At 37.3% G+C, this 25,637-nt stretch overlaps 1 protein-coding gene across 5 annotated transcripts in view; it reads left to right on the forward strand.

Moving 5' to 3' along the window:
• Positions 1 to 25,637, forward strand: part of LOC127657473 (myotubularin-related protein 11-like) — a 50,867-nt gene that overhangs the window by 14,576 nt on the left and 10,654 nt on the right. For all 5 annotated transcript variants that reach the window (XM_052146276.1, XM_052146275.1, XM_052146279.1 and 2 more), the window contains 12 exons: positions 4,241 to 4,377; positions 4,604 to 4,673; positions 7,966 to 8,105; positions 8,752 to 8,836; positions 12,695 to 12,842; positions 18,078 to 18,165; positions 18,538 to 18,626; positions 18,744 to 18,868; positions 20,129 to 20,207; positions 22,494 to 22,564; positions 24,746 to 24,918; positions 25,122 to 25,292. In XM_052146276.1, coding sequence (XP_052002236.1) covers positions 4,241 to 4,377; positions 4,604 to 4,673; positions 7,966 to 8,105; positions 8,752 to 8,836; positions 12,695 to 12,842; positions 18,078 to 18,165; positions 18,538 to 18,626; positions 18,744 to 18,868; positions 20,129 to 20,207; positions 22,494 to 22,564; positions 24,746 to 24,918; positions 25,122 to 25,292 — 1,376 coding nt within the window. The remainder of the gene's footprint in view (positions 1 to 4,240; positions 4,378 to 4,603; positions 4,674 to 7,965; positions 8,106 to 8,751; positions 8,837 to 12,694; positions 12,843 to 18,077; positions 18,166 to 18,537; positions 18,627 to 18,743; positions 18,869 to 20,128; positions 20,208 to 22,493; positions 22,565 to 24,745; positions 24,919 to 25,121; positions 25,293 to 25,637) is intronic.

The following is a 25,637-nucleotide window of genomic DNA, read 5'->3' on the forward strand; positions in this document are numbered from 1 at the left end:
TTCTGCAGATGAAAGAAAGTCATGCACATCTGGGATGGCATGAGGGAGAGTCAGTGATGAGAGAATTAATATTTTTGGGTGAACTATCCCTTTAAAATCATAATTTAGACATAACACACAATGATCTCATGGATCAGGAAAAATGTTCAGTGTATAGTGACAAACAGGTGTTTAGGAAGTCCTGTGGTAGGTTTTGATGCTGTTTGGTGTTTTGGGAGAAAATAAAATAAAATTAGCCTTTTACCCCGCTGAGCCTTTAGCCATGTTGTACCATTCCATCCGTTGACACTGAATAGACAGTAAACAATGTTCTTGGTTGAACATTATAAGCTTTTTTTATTTCATGTGAGGGGCAGCACATGTAGTCAACTCATCAACTTCAATCGCAGAAATCTAAGCTTATAGTTATAAAGCACCACAGCTTGACATGTATATGATGCACACAAATGACATACTATGCATGCAGTGGAATAGACAGATTAACATTTTGAGGTCAAAGGGCTTACATTGCAGAGACCTGTGGACACAAGTGCAGTCTCATTGTTGGGTACTGTCGTGTGTAAGACTCTCAGGTAATCCTACAACACAGGACAACCGAAACTGAATCAGCCCCTGGGGGTTGATTCAGAAATATGGAGAGATAGATGCAGTGTACATGTGCACTCGCAGTGTCAATCAAACATGCACGCTATCATCTCACATGAGTCACTCATCCCAGCACTGTTCTGTGAGAACCCCAGTTTAAATCAGAGATATATGTTTGTCGCAAAACCACTAATAACAGCAATACAATTTTAACCTTCAGTGACGGCACCGCATATTCATGCAGTTACTTAATAATTAGTGATTTGATTTACAACAAAATGGCAAAGGCGGTAAACAAATCATAGATATGAATGATTTCTTACTGGAGCAGTTTTGGAGATTGTAATAGATATTGCTCTTTTATTTTTTGGAAGTATCTCTACTGTGTATGATGCTCTTATGGTTTTTACTGGTTTCCAGTTTGTCACAATGATCTTCGATACTGACAACAGAACTATTCATAACTTTTCAATGAATCGAAATGTTAGCATTTAATGTAAATTAATGGATATTGAATGTAATCACAATGTATAGTTAGGACATTAATAATGTGAAAAATTTTCAGAACTTCTTAAACTACTTCAAAGAGTTCTTATCAAAAAATCCTCCACATGCAGCAATGACAGCTTTGCAGATCCTTGGCATTCTAGCTGTCAGTTTTTCCAGATACTCAGGTGACATTTCACCCCACGCTTCCTGTAGCACTTATAGATGTGGCTGTCTTGTCGGGCACTTCTCAAAAACCTTACAGTCTAGCTGGTCCCACAAAAGCTCAATGGGGTTAAGATCCATAACACTCTTTTCCAATTATCTGTTGTCCAATGTCTGTGCTGCTTTGCCCACTCTAACCTTTTATTTTTGTTTTTCTGTTTCAAAAGTGGATTTTTCTTTACAATTCTTCCCATAAGTCCTGCACCCCTGAGTCTTCTCTTTACTGTTGTACATGAAACTGGTGTTGAGCGGGTAGAATTCAATGAAGATGTCAGCGGAGGACATGTGAGGCGTCTATTTCTCAAACTAGAGACTCTGATGTACTTATCCTCTTGTTTAGTTGTACATCTGGCCTTCCACATCTCTTTTTGTCCTTGTTAGAGACAGTTGTCCTTTATCTTTGAAGACTGTAGTGTACACTTTTGTATGAAATCTTTTTTTGGCAATTTCAAGCATTGTATAGCCTTTATTCCTCAAAAAAAAATATTGACTGATGAGTTTCTAGAGAAAGCTGTTTCTTTTTTGCCATTTTTGGCCTAATATTGACCTCAAAACATACCATTCTATTGCATAGTGTAGCAACTCAAAGACAATGTTAAGCTTCATTTAATGAACCAAATAGCTTTCATCTGTGTTTGATATAAAGGCAAGTGGTTTTCTAATACCAAATTTGCAATTTAGCATGATTAATCAAGGATAAGGTGTTGGAGTGATGGCTGCTGGAAATAGGGTCTGTCTAGATTTGATAAAAAATTACTTTTTTCAAATAGTGAAGGTGTTGTTTTTTACATCAGTAATGTCCTGACTATACTTTGTGATCAGTTGAATGCCACATTGGTGAATTAAAGTACCAATTTCCATCAGAAACAGCTAAATCTGTACATTATTCCAAACATTTGGCCGTCAGTGTACATATAGTAAATGTAGTATGTTAGTATGCCATTCCGAACATATCCCAGGAGAAACTACAGTTGTAGGTCTTAATTATAATGTGAAAAGTAAAAAAGCAAGATTTTATTGGCTATTACTGCACCAGACATCATTATTATGGAGAGTGTAATTACGAGATTCCAACTTCACGTCTTCGTTCACAACTTCGTAGATCTTGTAGTTACAAGTTGTTCTATGAAAACTCTAAATTAAAAAATTTCAATTTACAGTATTTATGTTAACAAATAATATCATATATATAAGTTTACAAATAGGTTTGCTAATTATCAGTTACAGACCATGAAGTGGCTAATTTATCCACTGAATGTCCACCCTGTTATTTTCCACCCTGATGCTGCCCATTTAACTGGATGGGCATCTGAATTGTTTTGTCATTTAGCTTGACCAGTATGACTAATATAATCTTTAACATGTCCCTGTAGTTATGAAACATGAAGATACAATGAGACCCCTCCAGTTCTACAAATGAGACTCCCTTTATCAACCTCAAGCTTAGGAATATGAAATAATGAAGTAAATGTGTAACTTTGACAAACTGAAATGATTGGAAGCTTTGTGAGATTTGGTGCATTTTCAGTGTTTAGGAAAGTCATAACTGCTCTATCTTTCCAGTACTGAATAATTGCCATAACTGTTTTCTCTGACGTCTGTGTCACATGATGCCTTAGGAATGAGCTTTGAGATTCAATGCACCCTTGACAGTCATAAAATTAAGAAGCTCTGCTCTGAAAAGTGGCCACAAAAGCGACCAGGCTCATTTCGTGTGTATGTGAGTGTGTTTAAAGCATTACTGCCATTAAACTGCAATCCTGTGTCTTTTTTTCTTTATTGCGTCCCTCAACATCTTCCGAATGAGATTTACTTCAACAAATCTTTCCATCAAAGTATTGTTGCAGCACCACATCCTTTACATATGTGACCATGCTAACCCATAAAGCCTTTGAAGATTCCCTTTGAATTTAAAGCCAGATGTTTGTGTAATATATTCCACAGAAATTGGTTTGGTCACACACACACATTTTAGTGGTGCTTGTCAAGATAAGTACCACTATTAAAGACAAACAGTTTTGCGAAATGGTCACCCATTTTTCTCCCAATTTGGAATGGCCAATTCCCAATTTTGCTCCAAGTCCTCATGGCGTAGTGACTCGCCTCAATCCGGGTGGTGGATGACGAATCTCAACTGCCTCCATGTCTGAGACCGTCAACCCACGCATCTTATCATGTGGCTGGTTGAGCGCGTTACTACGGAGACATAGCACATGTGGAGGCCCACGACATCCACCGCGGGATCCACGCACAACTCACCACGCGCCCCACCGAGAGTGAACTACATTATAGCGATCAGGAGGTTGTTACCCCGTGTGACTCTATTCTCCCTCGCAACCGGGCCAATTTAATTGCTTAGGAGACCAGCTACTACTTCTCTAAGTGATCTGAATTACAATATTTGCCTGGCAGACAATAAAATTGCGAGGAAAAAAACATAAACTTGCTTTTAAGGAGGGACCCTGGGTCATATCTAGGAACCAGAATATTATAGAAACTTGGGTCAGTAAGCAACCACCTAGCAACGCCCTGTTAACTAACCACATTTTGTATGGGCAAGCACCACTCATATATTTTATATACATATTTACATTTAATTTCAAGACTTTTGTCATTAATATACTTACATACTTTTCTCTCTTAAATTTCAGATAATAATGTAAAATTTATGATTAATTTTTATTCAAAATTGGTAAAAAACACCCTTATCATATTTCACTCTGATTTGAGTTTCAGTTACTAAATACATAATGTAGGCCATCTTTATTCTGGTGTTCAAAATAAAACAACTATTTGCAGAAATTTACTATTTGCTTGTATATCGACTGGAACTATTGATGCAGGGGCACACACAAATGTTTGTCCTGTCAGAAATGTTCTCTAGAATCCCTCTTCTTCACTAAAATCTCAGACTATACGTAATGTAAACAAATGTCTTCATCAGGAGAGCGTGTGCTGCAGCGAGCAATACTGATGAGGAAGAAGCTGTCGGCTAAAGAAGGAGGAGGCTGGTTGTCTGGGACTCTGTTCTGCACTCATTTCAGAGTGGCCTTCGTGCCTCTGGACAGCAGGAAACCTGATGTGAGTGTCATAGTTCCATTCATTGCTGAGATGTTTTTGGTATAATGATGCCAGCAGTTCTCCATTTGAAGCTTTACTGTGAGAAATAGAGGCTTACTGTGAAGCTTCATGTGCTTTGGGCCCCATAAAGTTTACAAACTCTCTCTAGCCATCTGGTGTAGCATCCTACACTGGCACAATTATCTTCATAGCTTTCTCTTTTCTCTCTCTTTTTTATTTTATCCAGGAAAATACAGATCCTGTGCTGCTTGGAGACCATGATGTTGCTCTCGCCTCCATCGACAAAGTCGTGGCAGGTGAATCAGCTTTTACTTGTTGACTGACTGACAGTTAAACATTTACTGTACACTGTCAGCTTATTATTATTCTTTTTTTCCACAGACATCTAGCACTAATCGTATCTTTTGGTTGTGTTTAAACAGCATAAACGCATATGAGATCAGTGCATCTATTTTTAAACAAAATATAACTATATATACTAATCAATTGTAATATTTACCGTAATTTCCGGACTATTGAGCGCACCCAAATATAAGCCGCACCCACTGATTTTTAAATAAAATATTATTTTAAACATAAATAAGCCGCACCTGTCTATAAGCCGCAGGTGCCTACCGGTACATTGAAACTTTACTCAGGCTTTAACGAAACACGGCTTGTAACAAAATAAACAGGCTTTAACGAAACACGGTCTGGCAGCGGGGGCGTGGTCAAGCGCCCCTCCGGGAGAGAAAAGCGGTAAGGGCGCTTACACCTGAGCTAAATTATGTCTAACACCGGTGTCTAATTTGTCACCGTGTGACAGTTTTCCCAAGAAGGACACGTGAAGCAGGGCACTTGAAATTACACATCGGTGTTAGACATAATTTAGCGCAGGTGTAAGCGCCTTACAGCTTTTCTCTCCGGACAGGCGCTTGACCACGCCCGCTGCCACACACGGCTTGTAATAAAACATTTGCAGTAAACAGTAGCCTACCAAGAAAGTCATTGGTCACTATCTTCCTCGTCCTGTGCACTGAAACCACTGAAGTCATCTCTTTCGGTGTGGGAGTTGAATAGCCTCAGATTAGTTGTCTTTTTGCACTGAGTTAATTCCTCACGCTGCTGTTTCCAACGTCTTATCATCGACTCATTAAGACCAAGCTCCCGTGCAGCAGCTCTATTTGCTTTTCCAACAGCCAGATCAATCGCCTTCAACTTGAAAGCAGCATCATATGCATTTCTCCGTGTCTTGAGGGTGACAAAATGACTACCGTAATCAGAATGATGGGAAGTTTGAGCTGCCGATTTAATCTAAACAGTAAACAAAAAAAAGTTGTTTTGACCTTAACCCGTTCGGCATTTTCATTGGTCTAATGAAAGCTTCACGCTGCCAAAAAACTGAGCACGTCACAGAATGTTTTTTTTTTTTTTTTATAAAATTTGAAAGCGGGAAAAATCCATATATTAGCCGCGTCATTGTATAAGCCGCGAGGTTCAAAGCGTGGGGAAAAAGTTGCGGCTTATAGTCCGGAAATTACGGTAATTTAAAAACCACCTGTCTAATATTGTGTAGATCCCCCTTGTGCCGCCAAACCAGCATAGCATTCTGAGATGCTATACTTCTCACCACAATTGTATAAAGCAGTTATCGGAGTTGTTAGTTTGAACCAGTCTGGCCATTCTCTGTTGACCTCTCTCATCAACAAGGCATTTCCATCCGCAGAACTGCCCCTTACTGGATGTTTTTTAGTTTTTGCCACCATTCTGAGTAAATTCTAGAGTATGTTGTATGTGAAAATCCCAGATCAGCAGTTACAGAAATACTCAAACCAGCCTGTCTGGCACCAACAATCACCCATGCGATTATCTAATCAGCCACATGATTAGATGGCTGCAGTACATAAAATCACACAGGTACGGGTCAGTTAATGTTCACATCAACAATCAGAATGCGGTAAAAAATGTGATCTCAGTGATTTGGGCTGTGGCATGATTGTTGGTGTCAGACAGTCTGGTTTGAGTATTTCTATAACTGCTGATCTCCTGGGATTTTCACATTCAACATACTCTAGAATTACTCAGAATGGTGCCAAAAAACTAAAATATCCAGTGAGCGGCAGTTCTGCGGATTTAAACGCCTTTTTGATGAGAGAGGCCAAGAGAGAATGGCCAGATTGGTTCGAACTGGCAAAGTCTACGGTAACTCAGATAACCACTCTGTATAATTGTGGTGAGACAAATAGCATCTCAGAATGCCATACTGAGATGCGGGTTGGCGCTGTTTTGGCGGCACAAGGGGGACCTACATAATATTAGGCAGGTTTTAATGCTTTGGCTGATCAGTGTATGTTTTAAAATGCAATAGGTGTTTTAGGTTTTTTGGCATATAATTTGGTCCAGTTTTAAATGTGGTTTGGACAAACACTTGTATTCCTTTCTCCATATTCAGTATGTGTCAAAATGTTGTAAATGTGCATAAGAACTTGCAATATAAATGCAGCCATACAGTAGATACCTACATGGTTAATATCGATACTTAAATAACAAGATTGATCTTTCAGTCAATGAACAACCCTCTACTACAATGAGAGGAAATCACTCGCATTTGCAAACAAATTTCGCGCTATGCGACTAAAGTGAATATATTTGGCAACTGGCTGGTAATTGTTCACATTTCACTCAACAGTAATTGTGTCGTTTATTCGTGAAATGTTCAGTAGTGAAATACTTTCACTGTGTGTTGAGAGTAAAAGTTGTTCTGTGTAATGTTTGTTCAAGGACGAGATCCACACAACCATTTGTCATTGAATACGGTCTCTTTTAATACCCTTTCTGTTCTTCACAGTCAGTTGTTGATCAAAAACAACTACAAAAAAAAACATCTTTTAAATCTAATCATGCATCACACAGATGAGGTAAAGCCAATCGGGTCCTTTCTAGTTAACATGCGCTTATTTAAATGGCGTTGTTTACAAAAATGCAGTTTTTTGTTAGAGACAGTACCGGTTTTAGCACTTGTTCAACAACTCAATGTAAATACTTGTACATGGTAAAATTATGCAATTTAACAATAAATATGTTATAAAGTAATATATTATATATTAGTTATTGATTGAATTGATTTATTTGTTCATATTTAAAAAGCCAATATGTGACCAAAATGAGGAAAAAGTAATAAAATATAATTAGTAAAATTTGTATTTTCTATATGAACCTAGTTAAAAGGTCCCCTGTATAATTAGCAGCATTAGCTGGGAGATCATTTCTTTTATATGTAAGCAAAAGGGACATTATAACTGAAATAAACCCATATGAATCGTTATTGAATCCAATCGGTATCAAATCAAAAAGCTTGTGAATCGAAATCGAATTGAATTGGGAAATCTGTATCAATACCCAGCCTATTAGATATCAAGATCATGTCCAGGTCATATTTCACGCATGTAATCAAATTATTATTATTGCTCAAATCAAGTTATAATTCCTGATGGATAAAATCACATTTTTACATGTCCGTTTTCACTCAGAAATATGTCACATAACATAATTACAATGGGTTGATGCATTTGATGTTGAATTCAATGTATATATATGTGTCTGTTGCAGTGGGACCATCTCGCTCCAAACTGGTGACCCCCAACTGTACTCTGAAGTTCACCCCAGAGGAACTGGTGCTGTACTGCCGAGATCTGCGTGTTCTGTGCTTCTTGTTTGACAGACTCACACCTGACACCCAAGCTGTGGAGGTTTGTCTTAAAGCGATAGTTCACCCAAAATAAAACGTGCCATAATTTACTCACCCTCATGTTGTTCCTAACATGTATGACATGTATTTCTTGGGCAGCTGTGGCTCAGGTGGTAGAGCGGGTCGGCTGCTAATCACAGGGTTGGCGGTTCGATTCCCGGCCCACACAACTCCGTATGCCAAACTGTCCATGGGCAAGACACTGAACCCCAAGTTGCTCCCAATGGTAGGCTAGCGCCTTGCCGCCATTGGTGTATGAGTGTGTGTTTGAATGAGTGAATGGGACACGGTGTAAAGCGGTTTAGTACTCTCTAAGGTTAAAAAAAGCGCTATATAAGTGCAGACCTTTTACCATTTACCATGGTAGGCAGAATGTTAGGGACTGACAGCCGGTCACCATTCACTTTCATTTAATCAGTTTTCTATTCAATGGAAGAAACCTCTGTTTTTGTGTCTACAGAAGAATGTAAGTCATAGGGGTTTGTAACAACATGAGGCAAGTAAATTATTATAAAATTTACATTTTTGTGTGAATTGTCCCTTCAATATCAGAAAACATAACAAATTATAAATAAAGTAGGTGAAAACTGTATGTGTTTGTTTATCATCAGAGTACTAAATGCCACACTCCTTAAATGTGCTTGCAGATAACATACACCATTGCAAAGACCTATCAACCACTGAAACCTGGGACCGTTCTCTCCTTCCAGAACGCTGCTTTGGGTAGTATTGGTGAGTCACTGATAATCAATACAAAAGCCAATCTGACACAAAAGATAAAAGCGAAGATAGAAAATCCTACCATTAAGTTTCATAAAGAACAGCATCATTGAATAAGTTTTTCGATTCCACCTTATGGCCATTAGAGTTCAGTTCAGTTCATTTCCATGAATCATTTCAAACTGTCCATTTCAATTAATCAGATTTATTATTAATTTGTTTTTGTCATTCAAAAATGTATACAAAAGTTTATATTTAGAAAGTGGAATTTTCGCATCCATTTTCATCCATTATTCAGGTCTTCAGCTGCGCAATTTAGGAGGTCTTCGTTGCCATATTGTGGGCATCATAATCCGCCACACACTCTCATTAGAGACAGATCAGGACTGCAGGCCAGCAGCCACAATCTCTGCTTACACAGCTATGCAGTTGTAATCCAGGCAGTATGTGGTTTGAAGTTGTCCTTCTGGAGAGTGCAGGGACATTCCTTTAACCTGTTGATACGCAATTTCACCGCACTCGGGAGTGACGTCACTCTGCTTACATTTACAATATAATTTACTGTCTATAAATGTAATTAATGTAAAAAATTATACATCTTTTCAAAGTTCTAAGGGTTCAACGTTAATATCCGATCTCTGTTTCACGATAGTAATGCTCCAGAAACAGCAATATAGTTATTTGTGCAAGGAGTACAAATGAAAACATGCAATATCAAACTGGGACTTCATGCATTTGTTATGAAATCACGATCGCCAGATGAATCCAGTTCGTCATACTTGTGTCAGCTGTCCATTGCAAGCGTTCATTGAAAAACATCCAATAGCACTTTTTGTCCATAAAAGTGATAAATCTGAGAAATATGGATATAGTCTCCTTTGTTTACATGCAATCTCGCCTGAAAGAATTACCCTTCCCAATCTGAGCAGCATTCATGTTGCACAGTAAAACTGTATATGATCTTATACACTCACCTAAAGGATTATTAGGAACACCTGTTCAATTTCTCATTAATGCAATTATCTAATCAACCAATCACATGGCAGTTGCTTCAATGCATTTAGGGGTGTGGTCCTGGTCAAGACAATCTCCTGAACTCCAAACTGAATGTCAGAATGGGAAAGAAAGGTGATTTAAGCAATTTTGAGCGTGGCATGGTTGTTGGTGCCAGACGGGCCGGTCTGAGTATTTCACAATCTGCTCAGTTACTGGGATTTTCACACACAACCATTTCTAGGGTTTACAAAGAATGTTGTGAAAAGGGAAAAACATCCAATGCCTTGTTGTTGTTGAGAGGTCAGAGGAGAATGGGCCGACTGATTCAAGCTGATAGAAGAGCAACTTTGCCTGAAATAACCACTCGTTACAACCGAGGTATGCAGCAAAGCATTTGTGAAGCCACAACACGCACAACCTTGAGGCGGATGGGCTACAACAGCAGAAGACCCCACCGGGTACCACTCATCTCCACTACAAATAGGAAAAAGAGGCTACAATTTGCAAGAGCTCACCAAAATTGGACAGTTGAAGACTGGAAAAATGTTGCCTGGTCTGATGAGTCTCGATTTCTGTTGAGACATTCAGATGGTAGAGTCAGAATTTGGCGTAAACAGAATGAGAACATGGATCCATCATGCCTTGTTACCACTGTGCAGGCTGGTGGTGGTGGTGTAATGGTGTGGGGGATGTTTTCTTGGCACACTTTAGGCCCCTTAGTGCCAATTGGGCATCGCTTAAATGCCACGGCCTACCTGAGCATTGTTTCTGACCATGTCCATCCCTTTATGGCCACCATGTATCCATCCTCTGATGGCTACTTCCAGCAGGATGATGCACCATGTCACAAAGCTCGAATCATTTCAAATTGGTTTCTTGAACATGACAATGAGTTCACTGTACTAAAATGGCCCCCACAGTCACCAGATCTCAACCCAATAGAGCATCTTTGGGATGTGGTGGAACGGGAGCTTCGTGCCCTGGATGTGCATCCCACAAATCTCCATCAACTGCAAGATGCTATCCTATCAATATGGGCCAACATTTCTAAAGAATGCTTTCAGCACCTTGTTGAATCAATGCCACGTAGAATTAAGGCAGTTCTGAATGCGAAAGGGGGTCAAACACAGTATTAGTATGGTGTTCCTAATAATCCTTTAGGTGAGTGTATATTGGAGTCTCATAAACAAAATGAGCCTGTCTCCAAAGTCTATTTTTAAAAATGCGGCATAGTTTTATTCATAATAGCCTGGAAGTGCGGTCAAATGTTATGCCGTCTTGAAAGGCGGAGCCTTCATTTTACTCTGTATACCGGCAGCGATTCTCAGAGAAAAATGCTTGCAGGAACCTAATTTTTTGTGAGATCATCTTCAAATTTGAAACGTAACTTCTTTAGGCTTGTGGCTTTGAGAACATTGTATTTCTGGGTTGTCTTGGCACTTTTATTATAGTTTTTTAGATTATAAAAACATGTTCAGCACAAAATGTTTCCTTTACTATAAACGTCAGCTTCTCTAGCTTTAAAAAATAACAACATATATTAATTCTGAAACTTGGGAAATAAAGCCCAAAGTGTCTTCTTTCAAAAGATACTACAACTGTGTCCATACTCCAAAAGGTCCAGAAAATACAACCATACACTCCAAAAGGGGGTGTGTATCAACAGTGTAAAGATGGTGTCTGGCTGGCAGTATGTGTTGCCATATTTCCAATTAAATGGTGCCCTCTCAAATGTGCAAGTTACCCATGACATGGGTACTGACACACCCCATACCATGACAGAGAATTGGACCTGACACTAATAACATCTTGGATGGTCCTTTTCCTCTTTGACCCGGAGAACACAACAGATATGTTTTCCAAAAACTTTTTTAAATGTGGACATGTCAGACCACAAAACACTATTCCACCAATCTACATACCATCTCAAAAGAGACCGAAGTCAGTGGCACTTCTGATGTATGGCTTCTGTGGATGGTGGTTGAATGGTGTTGACTGAAAAGGTTTACTGAAGTATTCCCAAGCCTATGTTTTTAAGAATGTATTGCACATCTGAGGAATCGGATATCACACTCATACAGAAGTGGGTTTCCAGCAGGAAAACGGCAAACCACATACTGTCCAGATTACAAGTGCGTGGCTGCGCTAGCAGAGAGTGCGTGTGCTAGGTTGGTCTGCCTGCAGTTCTGACCGGTCTCCAATTTAGAATCACATAAAGTGGTGACTAAGGCCCCTTACAATTGTGGAAGTGCAGACCATTTACAATTGTGCAGCTGAAGACCTTCATGATGGATGAATGGGGGAAGAATTTAGGGAATAGTTTTTTTCTTTGATAGTTCATGATACTTAACGCATTTACTAATGTTAACAAATAGAACCTTATTGTAAAGTGTTACCAATTGTGTTTGTGTTTTACTGTACTGCCGAATGAAAGAAGTCACCATTTTTAACACATTTCAGAGCAAAAGCAAATATGTATATATATATATACATATATATATATATATATATATATATATATATATAAAATATTGTCAAAAGGATAATATTGAAATATAATTGTTTTATCTATATTGCCCAGCTCTAGCAGTACTCATTCAATTATTTGATATTGAAATGAATCATAGAAGGAAACGTGAGCTAAGCCACATCTCTGAGAGTGAAAGTGACCGTCAACCAAATGAATAATGGAAAGTAATCTGAAACGGGTCACCTTCTGGCCCTTTATCAACCTTGTCAAGGTTTATTTGTGGTCAATTCATGTTCACTTCACCAGTGCACTACCTCTGCAGCAAACCAATTGAGTTTGCTGCTCACGGGAGGTTTTGCGACAAACCGGATTTTGTAACCAATCTAAGCATTCAATGTCCATAGAAATGAAGCAGTTCCTAAGCAACAGGCGGCGTGACCTTGACATGAACTGGTTTGAGTGTTCATCGGACTGGGAGCAGGAGCTGGAGAGAACTGGAGCCACTGGCTGGAGGGTCTGCTCTGTCAATGACCGCTTTGAGATGTCCACCAGGTACAGATCTCCTTTCAGACCTCTTGAGGGTATTTATCTGCTTTTTAAACACCGGTGAGGGGCAGGAACAGAACATAACCAGGGCTGTTGGCAAAAATGCCACAAATTCAAACCTGTAATGCCAAGAAAATCCCCCAAATGAAGTCCCTCCAAAATATTTTGTACATTTAATGCATTTCTTGAAATTGTATGGACTGTGTTTGGAACGCTATAGTGGGATAAACTTCTATAGTGGTAAATAGGAGGCCATAGCAAATATTATTTGGTGCATATTTATTAGCATTCATGTTTGCTCCAACAGCAAAAGAGAAAATTCCACTATTACATTTTCATCACCTTCCAAAAGAGGAAAAAGTGTCCGAAGACACCAAATTTACTATCAGCCCTCTGCTGTATTTAAAACCCCATCACAGCAGCTTACAAAATAAATTTATGTCAGAGTAATTTAACACAAACAATTATGTTAATGTTTCTAAAATAATAGTTAATAATAAAATTATAATAATAATAAATTCTGCTGTGTTTAAGGTGCTAAATTAGTCGGCATCACAGTCTGTGAAAAGGGCCTGTACATGAAAAAGACCGTATTCATGCTAGCGCCATCTTTGATTTTTAATGGGAATGGCATGAGGCTGTGAGGGATAGATTTACCATCTCTTTTTCTATTTGCCACAACTCATGTTGTCTGGAGTTCCTTGTATACTGAATGTTCTTGGACAGATATTTACATGTTTTGTCCATGGAAAAACCCCAAAACTCTTTAAACTGCAGTACTGCACATTGAAGAGGCTGCATGTCTATCCCTCACAGCCTTGTTGTCATTCCCATTAAAATCAAATATAGCGCTAGTGTGATATAGGCTGATTTGAGTATTCAAATTTTTATGATTTTGATGAACCAATGTGCAGTTAGGAAAACTCAGTTTTGGAAGCATAAAAGGAATCAAAAGAGTTTCCATCTGATTTTACGAACACACGTGTAACGAGAGTTGGCGTGCAGGACTTACTAAAGCAGATGTGCCAGGATCCAAAGATAGACTCCTCCGCTTGCACTTTGAAAACATGGTGAAGATTGCAACTTAGAAATGCTTGCACTGTGGAAACCCTCACGAGAACAACGGTGGATCTCAAAGGAGTTTTGCGGCTCAAGGGATCCCATTAAAGGAATGACCAAAAACACACGCTTGGTGCACACACCTGAAAATTCTTCTGTGTGTTTTGCTAGTAATCGCCAAGAAACATTCAATTTGCCTAAGAAAATATATTAAAAAGGTTATTGCGAGATCTAGCCACCCTCTTGCTCTGCCCCTGCTCCAGGGAACAAATATAGTAAGGCGGCCATATTTCTGAAATGGAAAAACAAGGACATTTCAAGTTCAGTGTTCAATAGGTCATTGAAATTTCATGTTACTTATTAAAAAGGTGACAAATTGGATTTTATGTATTTTGACCATGGTGAATGCGGTAATGTGCTGAATTAAGCACTGTAAGAAATGATTTTGGTTAAACTTAGTAACCTTAAAACTTTGTTCATTTAAAATAAAATGTGATAATAAAATTAAATAAATAAATAATTTGAATAAAAAGGTCTAGTAAACTAACAAGTAGTGGAATTAACTTTTTTATTTTTTTTTACATTATATCAGTGCATTGCCATTGTGCCATTAGTTTACTCAATAAAAACAGGTTATTATGTTATCTGAACAAATTAGAAAATCTAAGTTGATCTGGCAAATATATAAAGTGAACAAAGCATGCTCTATTGAATACTAGACTCAATCAAATTCAAACACGGAGGTAAAGTTGGTCATTTTTAGAAGTCTTCTGTTTCATCTTCAATGAGTTTTTCATCTTCATTCTTTTCTATGCTGTACAGATGACTCTGTGGCATAAAAGTGAACTAAACAAACATGTATAAACAATGAGGAACTATTGCAGCTGACTCTACAGTACTTTGCGCATCTTAATTTCATGGAATACGGCGAAGAATGTAAACATTAAGCATTGAAAACATATTTTATCATATTACACAAAGATATTCAATATTGTATAATAATGATAATAATTATTATTATAATACCATTTTACCAAAATTGATGTGTATCTCATATGTACGGTACCTGTTTTCTTAATTACTACCTTTTTATTTTGCTCCTTTTCACTGGGATTCCCTGCAAGGTGCAAATCTATGCTGTAATGTACTGACTTACTCTACAAATCTTTGCAGATATTTTATTATACATTTTTATTTTTCCATGTTATTAATGTCATATTCTTATTTAAAATTTATTATGGGTATATGTTAATACAACAAATGAGTAAATATGTGAGAAGGTGCTTCCTTTAGTCAGTGTGTAAATATTTCTAGTGCGAGAGGGAGGGAGAGAGGATGGTTGGCCGATAGCGCTGATATACATAACACATACGGATTAAAGATACAATTATTTATTTTATTTGTTAATATGCGGGGATTAATTTGACTACTTTTACACTTGTTACACTGTGCAATACATTCCTGTGCCAGATTCATAACCTGTTATAAAATACATAACATAACTTGATAACATAAACCGCTAGTATGTGCCTTACTTTGTAGCATTGTAGCTTACTTTGAATTATCATCATAACAATGATGATAATTCTTTTAAATCGCCTGGTCAAGTTCTTAATGGCAAAACTGGCACAACCAAGTAATCAGTAAAGGAAGACAAATTACACTGGACAAAATAAACAGCACACGGTAGGCTTTGCTGCTCGGGCTTTGTTGCAATGTAATATTTCACTATGAATGCTGTCTTGAAAACTCTGACATTTCCGGGGACAGTTCCAGTCGGGGACAGGCCACCAAAAACTGGGACTGACCTTAAAATATATATATAATATATAATATAGCCATTAAGTAAACAATGTAATTTTTGACACAGGACAATGGATTCAATTTGCTACATTTGTATCACACTCTGACAGAGAACCATGGAGTTATTTGGAAGAACATATTACTATACTATTACCATTTTTTAGGTATGCAGTATGTACAGTGCATCCGGAAAGTTCACTTTTTCCACATTTGGTTATGTTACAGCCTTATTCCAAAATTGATTAAATTCATTATTTTCCTCAAAATTCTACAAACAATACCCCATAATGACAACGTGAAATAATTTTGATTGAAATCTTTGCAAATTTATTACAAATAAAAAAACTAAAAAATCACATGTACATAAGTATTCACAGCCTTTGCTCAATACTTTGTTGAAGCACCTTTGGCACCAATTACAGCCTCAAGTCTTTTTGAGTATGATGCTACATGCTTGGCACACCTATTTTTGGACAGTTTCTCCCATTCTTCTTTGCAGGACCTCTCAAGCTCCATCAGGTTGGATGGGGAGTGTTGGTGGACAGCCATTTTCAGATATCTCCAGAGATGTTCAATCGGGTTCATGTCTGGGCTCTGGCTGGGCCACTCAAGGACATTCACAGAGTTGTCCCGTAGACACTCCTTTGTTATCTTGGCTGTGTGCTTAGTGTCGTTGTCCTGTTGGAAGATGAACCTTCACCCCAGTCTGAGGTCCAGAGCGCTCTGGAGCAGGATTTCATCAGGGATGTCTCTGTACAGTGCTGCATTCATCTTTCCCTTGATCCTGACTAGTCTCCCAGTTCCTGCCGCTGAAAAACATCCCCACAGCATGATGCTGCCACCACCATGTTTAACTGTAGGGATGGTATTGGCCAGGTGATGAGCGGTGCCTGGTTTCCTCCAGACATGACGCTTGCCATTCAGGCTAAAGAGTTCAATCTTTGTTTCATCAGACCAGAGAATTTTTTTTTTCATGGTCTGAGTCCTTCAGGTACCTTTTGGCAAACACCAGGTGGGCTGTCATGTGCCTTTTACTGAGGAGTGGCTTCCATCTGGCTGCTCTACCATACAGGTCTGATTGGTTGAGTGCTGCAGAGATGGTTGTTCTTCTGGAAGGTTCTCCTCTCTCCAAAGAGAAACACTGGAGCTCTGTCAGAGTGACCATCGGGTTCTTGGTCACCTCCCTGACTAAGGCCCTTCACCCCCGATCGCTCAGTTTGGCCGGGCGGCCAGCTCTAGGAAGAGTCCTGGTGGTTCCAAACTTCCATTTACGGATGATGGAGGCCACTGTGCTCATTGGGACCTTCAATGCTGCAGAAATGTTTCTGTACCCTTCCCCAGATCTGTGCCTCAATACAATCCTGTCTCGGAGGTCTACAGACAATTCCTTGCACTTCATGGCTTTGTTTGTACTCTGAAATGCACTGTTAACTGTGAGACCTTATATAGACAGGTGTGTGTCTTTACAAATCATGTCCAATCAACTGAATTTACCACCGGTGGACTCCAATCAAGTTGTAGAAACATCTCAAGGATGATCAGAGGAAACAGGATGCACCTGAGCTCAATTTTGAGTGTCATGGCAAAGGCTGTGAATACTTATGTACATGTGATTTTTTTTTTTTTTCGTTTTTTATTTTTAAAGATTTCAAACAAACTTCTTTCACGTTGATATTATGGGGTATTGTTTGTAGAATTTTGAGGGAAGTAATGAATTGAATCCATTTTGGAATAACATAACAAAATGTGGAAAAAGTGAAGCGCTGTGAATACTTTCTGGATGCACTGTATATATTTTGTGCACAGAATGGTGTTTTAGAATGGCATACTACCATACTACACCTATTTTTTGAAGTATGCAGTATGTACAGTATACTGTATAGCATGGTATGGCATTTTGCAATGTTATACTACTGTACCTACTGAAGACCTTTTCCAGTGTGATCAATAAACCAGTAGTAAAAAAGTATTTTTTTTTATTTGATGAAATTAGCAAAATTTGCATATTTATTTCAGATTTTAACTGGACACCACTTGCTGAATTAAACATGCGATGTAGTGACGACATACACAATTACAATGTAATTGTAATTGTTTGAATCATTTAGCATTACATATTGCATATTGTTTACATAGTGTATTCCAAGTTTTCCATATGCAATATACTAGTATTCTATTCCAACAACAGCCCTTGCTAAAGCAGACTTTCTGTACGTCTGTTTACACAGAAATGTTTACGTGTATGTCTGTGCCTGCAAGTACAGTCAACAAATGTGAAATTAAAATTTCAGCTGTGTTGACCTCAAAGCACATCCAATCAGTCTTGTTACGTTCCATGTGGAAACTGCTCAGACTTCGTTTTCTTGTATGTTCATGTAGTCTGCCCAGATTCAATGTGGTTCCCCAGAGGGTCCTGGACACAGAGCTCAAGAGAACATTTGCCCACTTCAATGAGGGACGAATCCCAGTGAGTGTATTCTCATCACTGCTTACATTCATTGACAAAACTCCAGCCTCTTTCAAACGCAACGTGAAATCAGAATTAACATTATTTACTGTTTTTAAAGAAAAGTTCACCCACAAATTAGTTCTGTCATGATTTACCCTGATGTTGTTCTTTGCATATATTACTGACATCACAGAAGCCCTCTTATTTGTCATCCCCTCACCTCATATAAAGACTATTTTTTTTATTTATTTTTATATTTTTCTCATCATAAATCACATTTCGCAAGTAAAACAGGTGTTGTGCATCATGTAATGTGGACTTCAACAGCCTGTTATACTGTAGGTCAAATATTTACATTGAATCATATTTGATTGGACTCCTCCCCCTCAGCGATGGTGTTGGCGACATCCACGTGGCAGCGACTTACTACGCATGGCCAGCTTCCAAAATAACATCTACCATGAGAAGGATGACATCAGGTTGGTCTTTTCATGTTTTCCAGAGTAGATCAAGTTGACATCCCTTGGCAGCAGTAAAACATTCATCAAACTCTTATTACTGGGTCAGTAGGCTAATGGAGCTCTTGTTGTCTGCAGGAATCTGGAGTTGGTACTGTTTGGCGGTCAGCAGCTTTGTGTCATTGTAGATTTGGGGGAGGAAATTCCGTCTCCACCAGACGTCCAACTGGCTCGTACAAGACTTCAAACTCTTTGTTTGGGTGGTCAGTACTCTATTATATATATATTTATTTTTCAGTGACTGAATCATTATTATACCAGTTGGCATTAATCAAGAAATTATTGCTTAGAGGAATTATTGCCAAAAATGAATATTCAGTTTTATTTAATCTCATGTTGTTCCAAACCTTTTTGCTGTTATTTTTCCCATGGAACACAAAAGGAGAATGTTTGAAAAATCTTCATGCAGCTCTTTTCCATTCAAGAGCATTTTATATTCATAGCTTTGTGTGAGGAACCTTGAAGACTAACATGTAAGTCGCTATGTTCTGAAAATCTCCTCCAAAGCTCTCAAAACACATTTGATTCAATGCCAAAAAAACAAAACAAAAAAAAAAATAGATTTCTTAAGCCGACTACATGGATGTTCATGTAAACACTTTTAACTGTTTTCTTTTATCGAGATATGGTCATAAATGATTTAAGCATGAACTAATCAACACGGGTAGATTTTTGCCCTTACCCCAGCCTACCAGCTTGTTTAGTGTGCACATGTGTTGGGAAAATTAGAGAATAACCTGATGATTTAAAAAGTCTCATTTAAATGTGTTTTTCTTGTGTAGTCAGCAGTGCTGGGTAATTACTTTAAAATTGCAATCCAGTATCGTTTACAATTTACATAAGAAAGAGCAATCAGCAACAAAATCTCCTGATTATAGTTTTTAGGTTATCTAATCTGATTAATTTTGGATTACCTAACTCTTAATTTGATGTCACATGTATTTTGATAATGTTGATTAAATGCATTTAAAAAACTTAATGAATGAGACTTTTTTTTTTTGGCCAAGGTGGCAGAAAAAGATTGTGTAAATTATTCTTATTTAAAAGAGTTGGTTTTTTTTGGAAACTTGTCTTCCAGATTATATATATATATATTTTTTTCAGACTTCCATAATCAATAATTAGTGTACAAAGTACATGTACAAAGGTCAAGAGCTTCCATTGTGTGAAAAGATACATGTTAGTGTTACTGCGATACAGAATTGATGTTTTGTCTAGTCTCACATTCCTACTGTGGTTATACCCACGCTGGCCCACAACATTCCTCACAATGGTGCGAGTTCAAAGAGCAGCCCGACAAATCCCACCACAGAGAGGCGGGCGGCTGCACCAGATTTTAGTTTCTGCTCATTTTTCTTTAACCAGCTGCATTTTTGCATTGTCCGTTGTTGTTTGAGACCATATAATCCTGGAAAATTCCCATCTGTCAGTGCAATTTAATTGTTTCTCTCTTTGTCACACAGACATTTCGTCATCTGTATCAGTGCCAGACGACAAGTGGCTTTCTACACTTGAAAGCACTCGCTGGCTTGACTATACCAGGTATAGATACTTTTTCATGCATATGTTTAGAATAGCGTACTAACATACTGCTCATACTATATATGTAGTATATTGTAGGTATACTGTGTACAGTATGTGAATTTTCTGTATGTACAGTATGGGACACCCAGATGACCTACATATGCCAAAAGGTGCATTATATACAGCAGAGCACACTGCATGGAATACTGTATCCCACAATTCAATGTTCTGGTTCCATTGTGATGAATGAACTGGAATTATAGCTCAGTGTCTCTATTTGTCTCATTATTTGATTCGACTCAGAAATTATACACAAAATTGAATAATAATGCAAAATAACTATTTTAATTTTTCAAGTTGATACCTTGATGCATTGTGCTACTATTTGGTAATATGGTATACCACAATAATTTACATGCATGGTTATATTATTGTGGATAATATAAAATACCAGGGGAAAATCAAGATTACCTATTAGCCAAATTAAGATTTTTCTGAATGTGCTGAAGCTTCTATCAACAATTCATGAAACAAGAATCGCTAGCAGATACCAAAATTACAAAGTGCTAAAATGAGGAGGGTAATTATTTGCTTTGGCCAATAAATAAAACTCTTGCCAGAGACCATTAAATTGTACTGTAACATTTGGACTGCCCTTTTATCCCTCGTCATCTCTCACTGCAACACAACACAGCTGTTAGAGGTGATTTCCCACAGGTGTCAATCCTTAAAGCTCTTCCTCGCCCAACCTCGCTCTCCACAGACATCGCTCTGCCATGCCCAGCTCACCACAGTCCTAAAGGGATAATTCACCCAAAAATTTAAATTCTCTCATCATTTACTCGCCCTCATTCTATCCCATATGTGTATAACTTTCTTTCTTCTGCAAAACACAAATTAAGATTTTTAGAAGAATATCTCAGCTCTGTAAGTAGTGAATACAATTTTAAAGCTCCAAATTGCACATAAAGGCATCATAAATCTAATCCATTTGAATCCAGTGGTTAAATCTATATCTTCAGAAGTGATTTGATAGGTGTTGTTTAGAAACAGATCAATATTTTAGTCCTTGTTTACTGTAAATTCTCCTCCCTGTCAGTAGGTGGCAGTATGCATGAAGAATACTAATCGCCAAAAACAAAAGAAGAAGAATGCGAAAGTGAAAGCGGAGATAGTTAGTTAAAAAGGACTCGCATATTGACCTTTTTCTCACCCACACTTATCAGATCCCTTCTAAAGAATTGGATTAAACCACTGGAGCCATATGGGTTACTTTTATGCTGCCTTTATGTGCTTTTTGAGCGTCAAACTTTTGGTGCCCATTCACATGCATTGCCAGGACCTAAAAAGATGAAATATAGATCTTATTTATCTAATAAATATCTTATTTCTAAAATAAATGTTCAACAGAAGAAAGTCATACACATCTGGGATAGCATGAGGTGAGTAAACAATGAGAGAATTTTCATTTTTGGGTGAACTATTCGTTTAAGGTTCTTAAAGTTACATTCTTAGTGACCTTTTCATTTAAAACACAAATTTGGTGTTTAAAGCAATGTAGCTAGCATTATTCACATTAAAACATAACAATACTTAGTTTTAACCTTAACAGCAATGTAGCAGTCTTTTGAAAACATTGGTAGCTCTTTACAATTTATTAACATTTGTTACTACATTACAGTAGGTATCTTGAATAAACAATGAACAATATATTTAACAGCATTTATTAATCTTGGTTAATGCTAATTCATCAAAATACTATTGTTCATTGGAAGTTCATTTCAGTTCGTAATACACAGACTACAAGTAATGTTACCATTTACAACCAAATAAATTATTTAAATGTATTATTACATGTAGAAATTAACTGAAACTAAGATTAATATGTGCAATATTATTGGTAAGTTTATGTTAGCTAATGTTTAAGAATACAACATTGTTGTACTTATTACCAAATGTTTTTAGGGAAAACAAATTATAATAAAATTGCAGGCAGTATACGTTGTATACTGTGCTGTATTAGTTGTAAGTAGTAAGCTAGTATTCCTTTCCATAATTGGTTTTGGATTCGAAAGTGAAAAAATGTGTTGGTTTCATGTAGAATAAACAGCTTTTTCATGACCAATGTGTACATTTTAAACAGACGTTTTTAAAAGTGGAAAAGTACACGTAGTGCACCTTTTAGATTAGGAATGTTACGTAGTCAATACATTTGATGTTGCTTTCATCAGTTAATCGTGCTCTGTTTTTGTGTGTACAGTGTGCGTTTTGCCCTGCTGTGTTTGATGTTTTGTGTCTCCGCAGGTGTTGTTTGAGAAAAGCCACCGAGGTTGCTTGTTTGCTTAGAGGAGGTCACATGACTGTTGTTCTCCAAGGTTAGTCACATTGATCATTAACAACCATCTGATCTGTTTGTTTAGTGTAGTCAATATCCAGTATAGCTGCATTTGTTGCCATAGAATATGATATAGATGAAAAAAAAAAGTTATACAACCAATAGCAGACAGGGGGAGTGTTCGCAAAACCTTTTCCATTTGGTTAGGCTAGTGATACAGAAATCACACCCTTTGCCTTTTAGAAGAAAAAATGAATAGCCTTACCACACCTTTTAAATGTGTTATTTTTCTTAACCCATAAACCTATGAACAGTGACCTCTGGCAGTGCCCTCCAATTCTTTAAATTCTCGTTTCAATTTATAGTCCTCTAAAACGTTTGTTTTTCTTAGCGTGACTCCCAGTTGGCCGCCAATAAACATCAATATTCTCGGTGTCTTGACAACCAGTGAATAAATTCAGGAATGAGTTTGCCAGATAAAGCGGACACTCCCATCTATCACAGTGAAACCTGTTCACCACATGTGCGCTGAGCAATAATATACACCAAGAGAGGGTGATGAAACCACCTAAAACATTGTTCAAATCCATATACTGAGATGTTGTAACAATGTACTGTGTATCATTTTCAAACAAGTTTCAAACATTCCCCCTGTCTTCCATTGTTTGGCAATGGATCCATTAGAGGACAGGGCGGGAATTTTTGGTTTATTGTTTATGGTTTTACTACATTTAACCATGATATTCTTAGGTAAACCATAGTAATAACACAGGAAAACGAAAACAATTGTAACAACAACAAAAAAAGCATAATTTTGGTTATGTTATTTTATGGTTTTACTACAGTAACTATAGTTTAACCATGGTATTTGTAGTAAAAACTATAATAACCACAAGGTTATTCATGGTTACTATATGAATACGCTATACTGTGGTTTTCTGCACAAATAACATGGTTACTTTTCATAGTTACTACTAAGTACTTTAGAAAAAATAATGGTTTCCACCCAAAAAACAAACCAAACAAAAAAAGAAAAAAATGGTTGGCCTACTACAGTCATGGTTTCTACAACATTACTACCAAAATCTATGCTTACTACAGTCTACAATATTAAGTTATTAAGTACAATATTGGTTTCCAATAAAAAAACATGGTTACTACAATCATGGTTACAACAGTGTTACTACAGTAAAATCATGGTTTCTTCAAAAAACAAACCAAACAAAAAAAGAAAAAAATGGTTGGCCTACTACAGTCATGGTTTCTACAACATTACTACCAAAATCTATGCTTACTACAGTCTACAATATTAAGTTATTAAGTACAATATTGGTTTCCAATAAAAAAACATGGTTACTACAATCATGGTTACAACAGTGTTACTACAGTAAAATCATGGTTTCTTCAAAAACAAACCAAACAAAAAAAGAAAAAAATGGTTGGCCTACTACAGTCATGGTTTCTACAACATTACTACCAAAATCTATGCTTACTACAGTCTACAATATTAAGTTATTAAGTACAATATTGGTTTCCAATAAAAAAACATGGTTACTACAATCATGGTTACAACAGTGTTACTACAGTAAAATCATGGTTTCTTCAAAAAAAAAACTATGGTTACTATAGCCTACGATATAAAACCAGAGTAAAACCATTTTTTTGCCAATAAAAAAAAAGCAGCAGCGTGGAACGTTCAAGGCTACTACAATATTAAAGCTATAGTTTCCACCAAAAAATGGTTACTACATGGTTGTTTGCTACAATATTACTATAGTAAAACAATTGTAAATGTATTTCTAGGGAACGCAAAACTAATACAAGGGAACGCAAAACTATTTCAGAAGAAAAATCCTGCCTTGTCCTCTAAAGAGTTCTGTAGTTTGGCAAACAGATTGTCCCGCCCAAAATAAAGCCATTGGTTGAGCCTAACTATTGGCTGTTTTCGGTTGGCAACCAACTTTGATGTAAGATTCATTTGATATTAATTTCATTCAAAAGTGATAAACATTTTTAAAAATGTTTCAAAAGTGGGTCATACAATCAGAGCATATATTTTATCTAAATAATGATTATATAAAAATTATTTAATTATTTTCAGTGCATTATTTACTCTAAAGCCAAAAAAAATATTATTTTTTTATTATTTTGTGCAATTTTCTGTTATCCGCTTTTTTTTTTGTTTGTTTGTTTGTTTGTTTTTTACACTGTGTCTTTTCAGAGCCAGAGGATCGGGACATGAACTGTGTGGTGTGCAGTCTGGTACAGGTGATGTGTGACCCTCACTGCAGGACTGTCGCTGGATTCCAGGGTCTTCTTCAGAAAGAGTGGATAATGGCCGGACACAAATTCCTTAGCCGGATCAACTACCACCGGGACAGTGATAAAGAGGAGGTATAAAAACCTCATTACTGTTCCAAAACCTAGTGAGCTGCCTACATAGGCAACCTTATAAGTAATCACAGCGATCGGTTCAATCGATATTTAAGTTGATTTAAGCTGAACTTGCTAAAAGAAATGCTCGTGAAACTTATGCAATTTGTGAATTCAACTAAGTGGTTTTGATGAAATGCATCATGTCGCTTGCTCTCCGGTAGGCCCCTGTGTTCCTGCTGTTCCTGGACTGTGTATGGCAGCTGTGGGTGCAGTATCCCGCACGCTTCCAGTTGACAGAAGAATACCTGCTGACATTGCATGACAGTATACATCTTCCACTCTTCAGTAGCTGCCTAGCCAACTGCCAGAGGGAGAGATGTCGCCGTTCACAGGTTTTAGAGATGGTCTTTTCAAAGATTCAAGGCAGTTAAAAATGGTGTATAGTGAGAATGTTTTCCAAAAAATGCCATGAGTGATTTTTACTTATCAATTAACATTATACAAAGTTCAGGAAACTTAAAATATATATATTATGAATATTTGGTATGACCACCCTATGCCTTTAAAAGAGCACCAACTCTCCCAGGTTGTGCACAGTTGTCTTTGTGGTTGGCAGATATGATATTTCAAGCATCTTGGAGAATTCACCACAGTTCTTCAATCTATTTAGGATGTCTCGATTGCTTCTGTCTCTTTATCTAATCTCAGACTGACTCAGTGATGTTGAGATCCGGGCT

This window comes from Xyrauchen texanus, chromosome 17 (genome assembly GCF_025860055.1).
Source record: "Xyrauchen texanus isolate HMW12.3.18 chromosome 17, RBS_HiC_50CHRs, whole genome shotgun sequence".
NCBI classification, from domain to species: Eukaryota; Metazoa; Chordata; class Actinopteri; order Cypriniformes; family Catostomidae; genus Xyrauchen; species Xyrauchen texanus.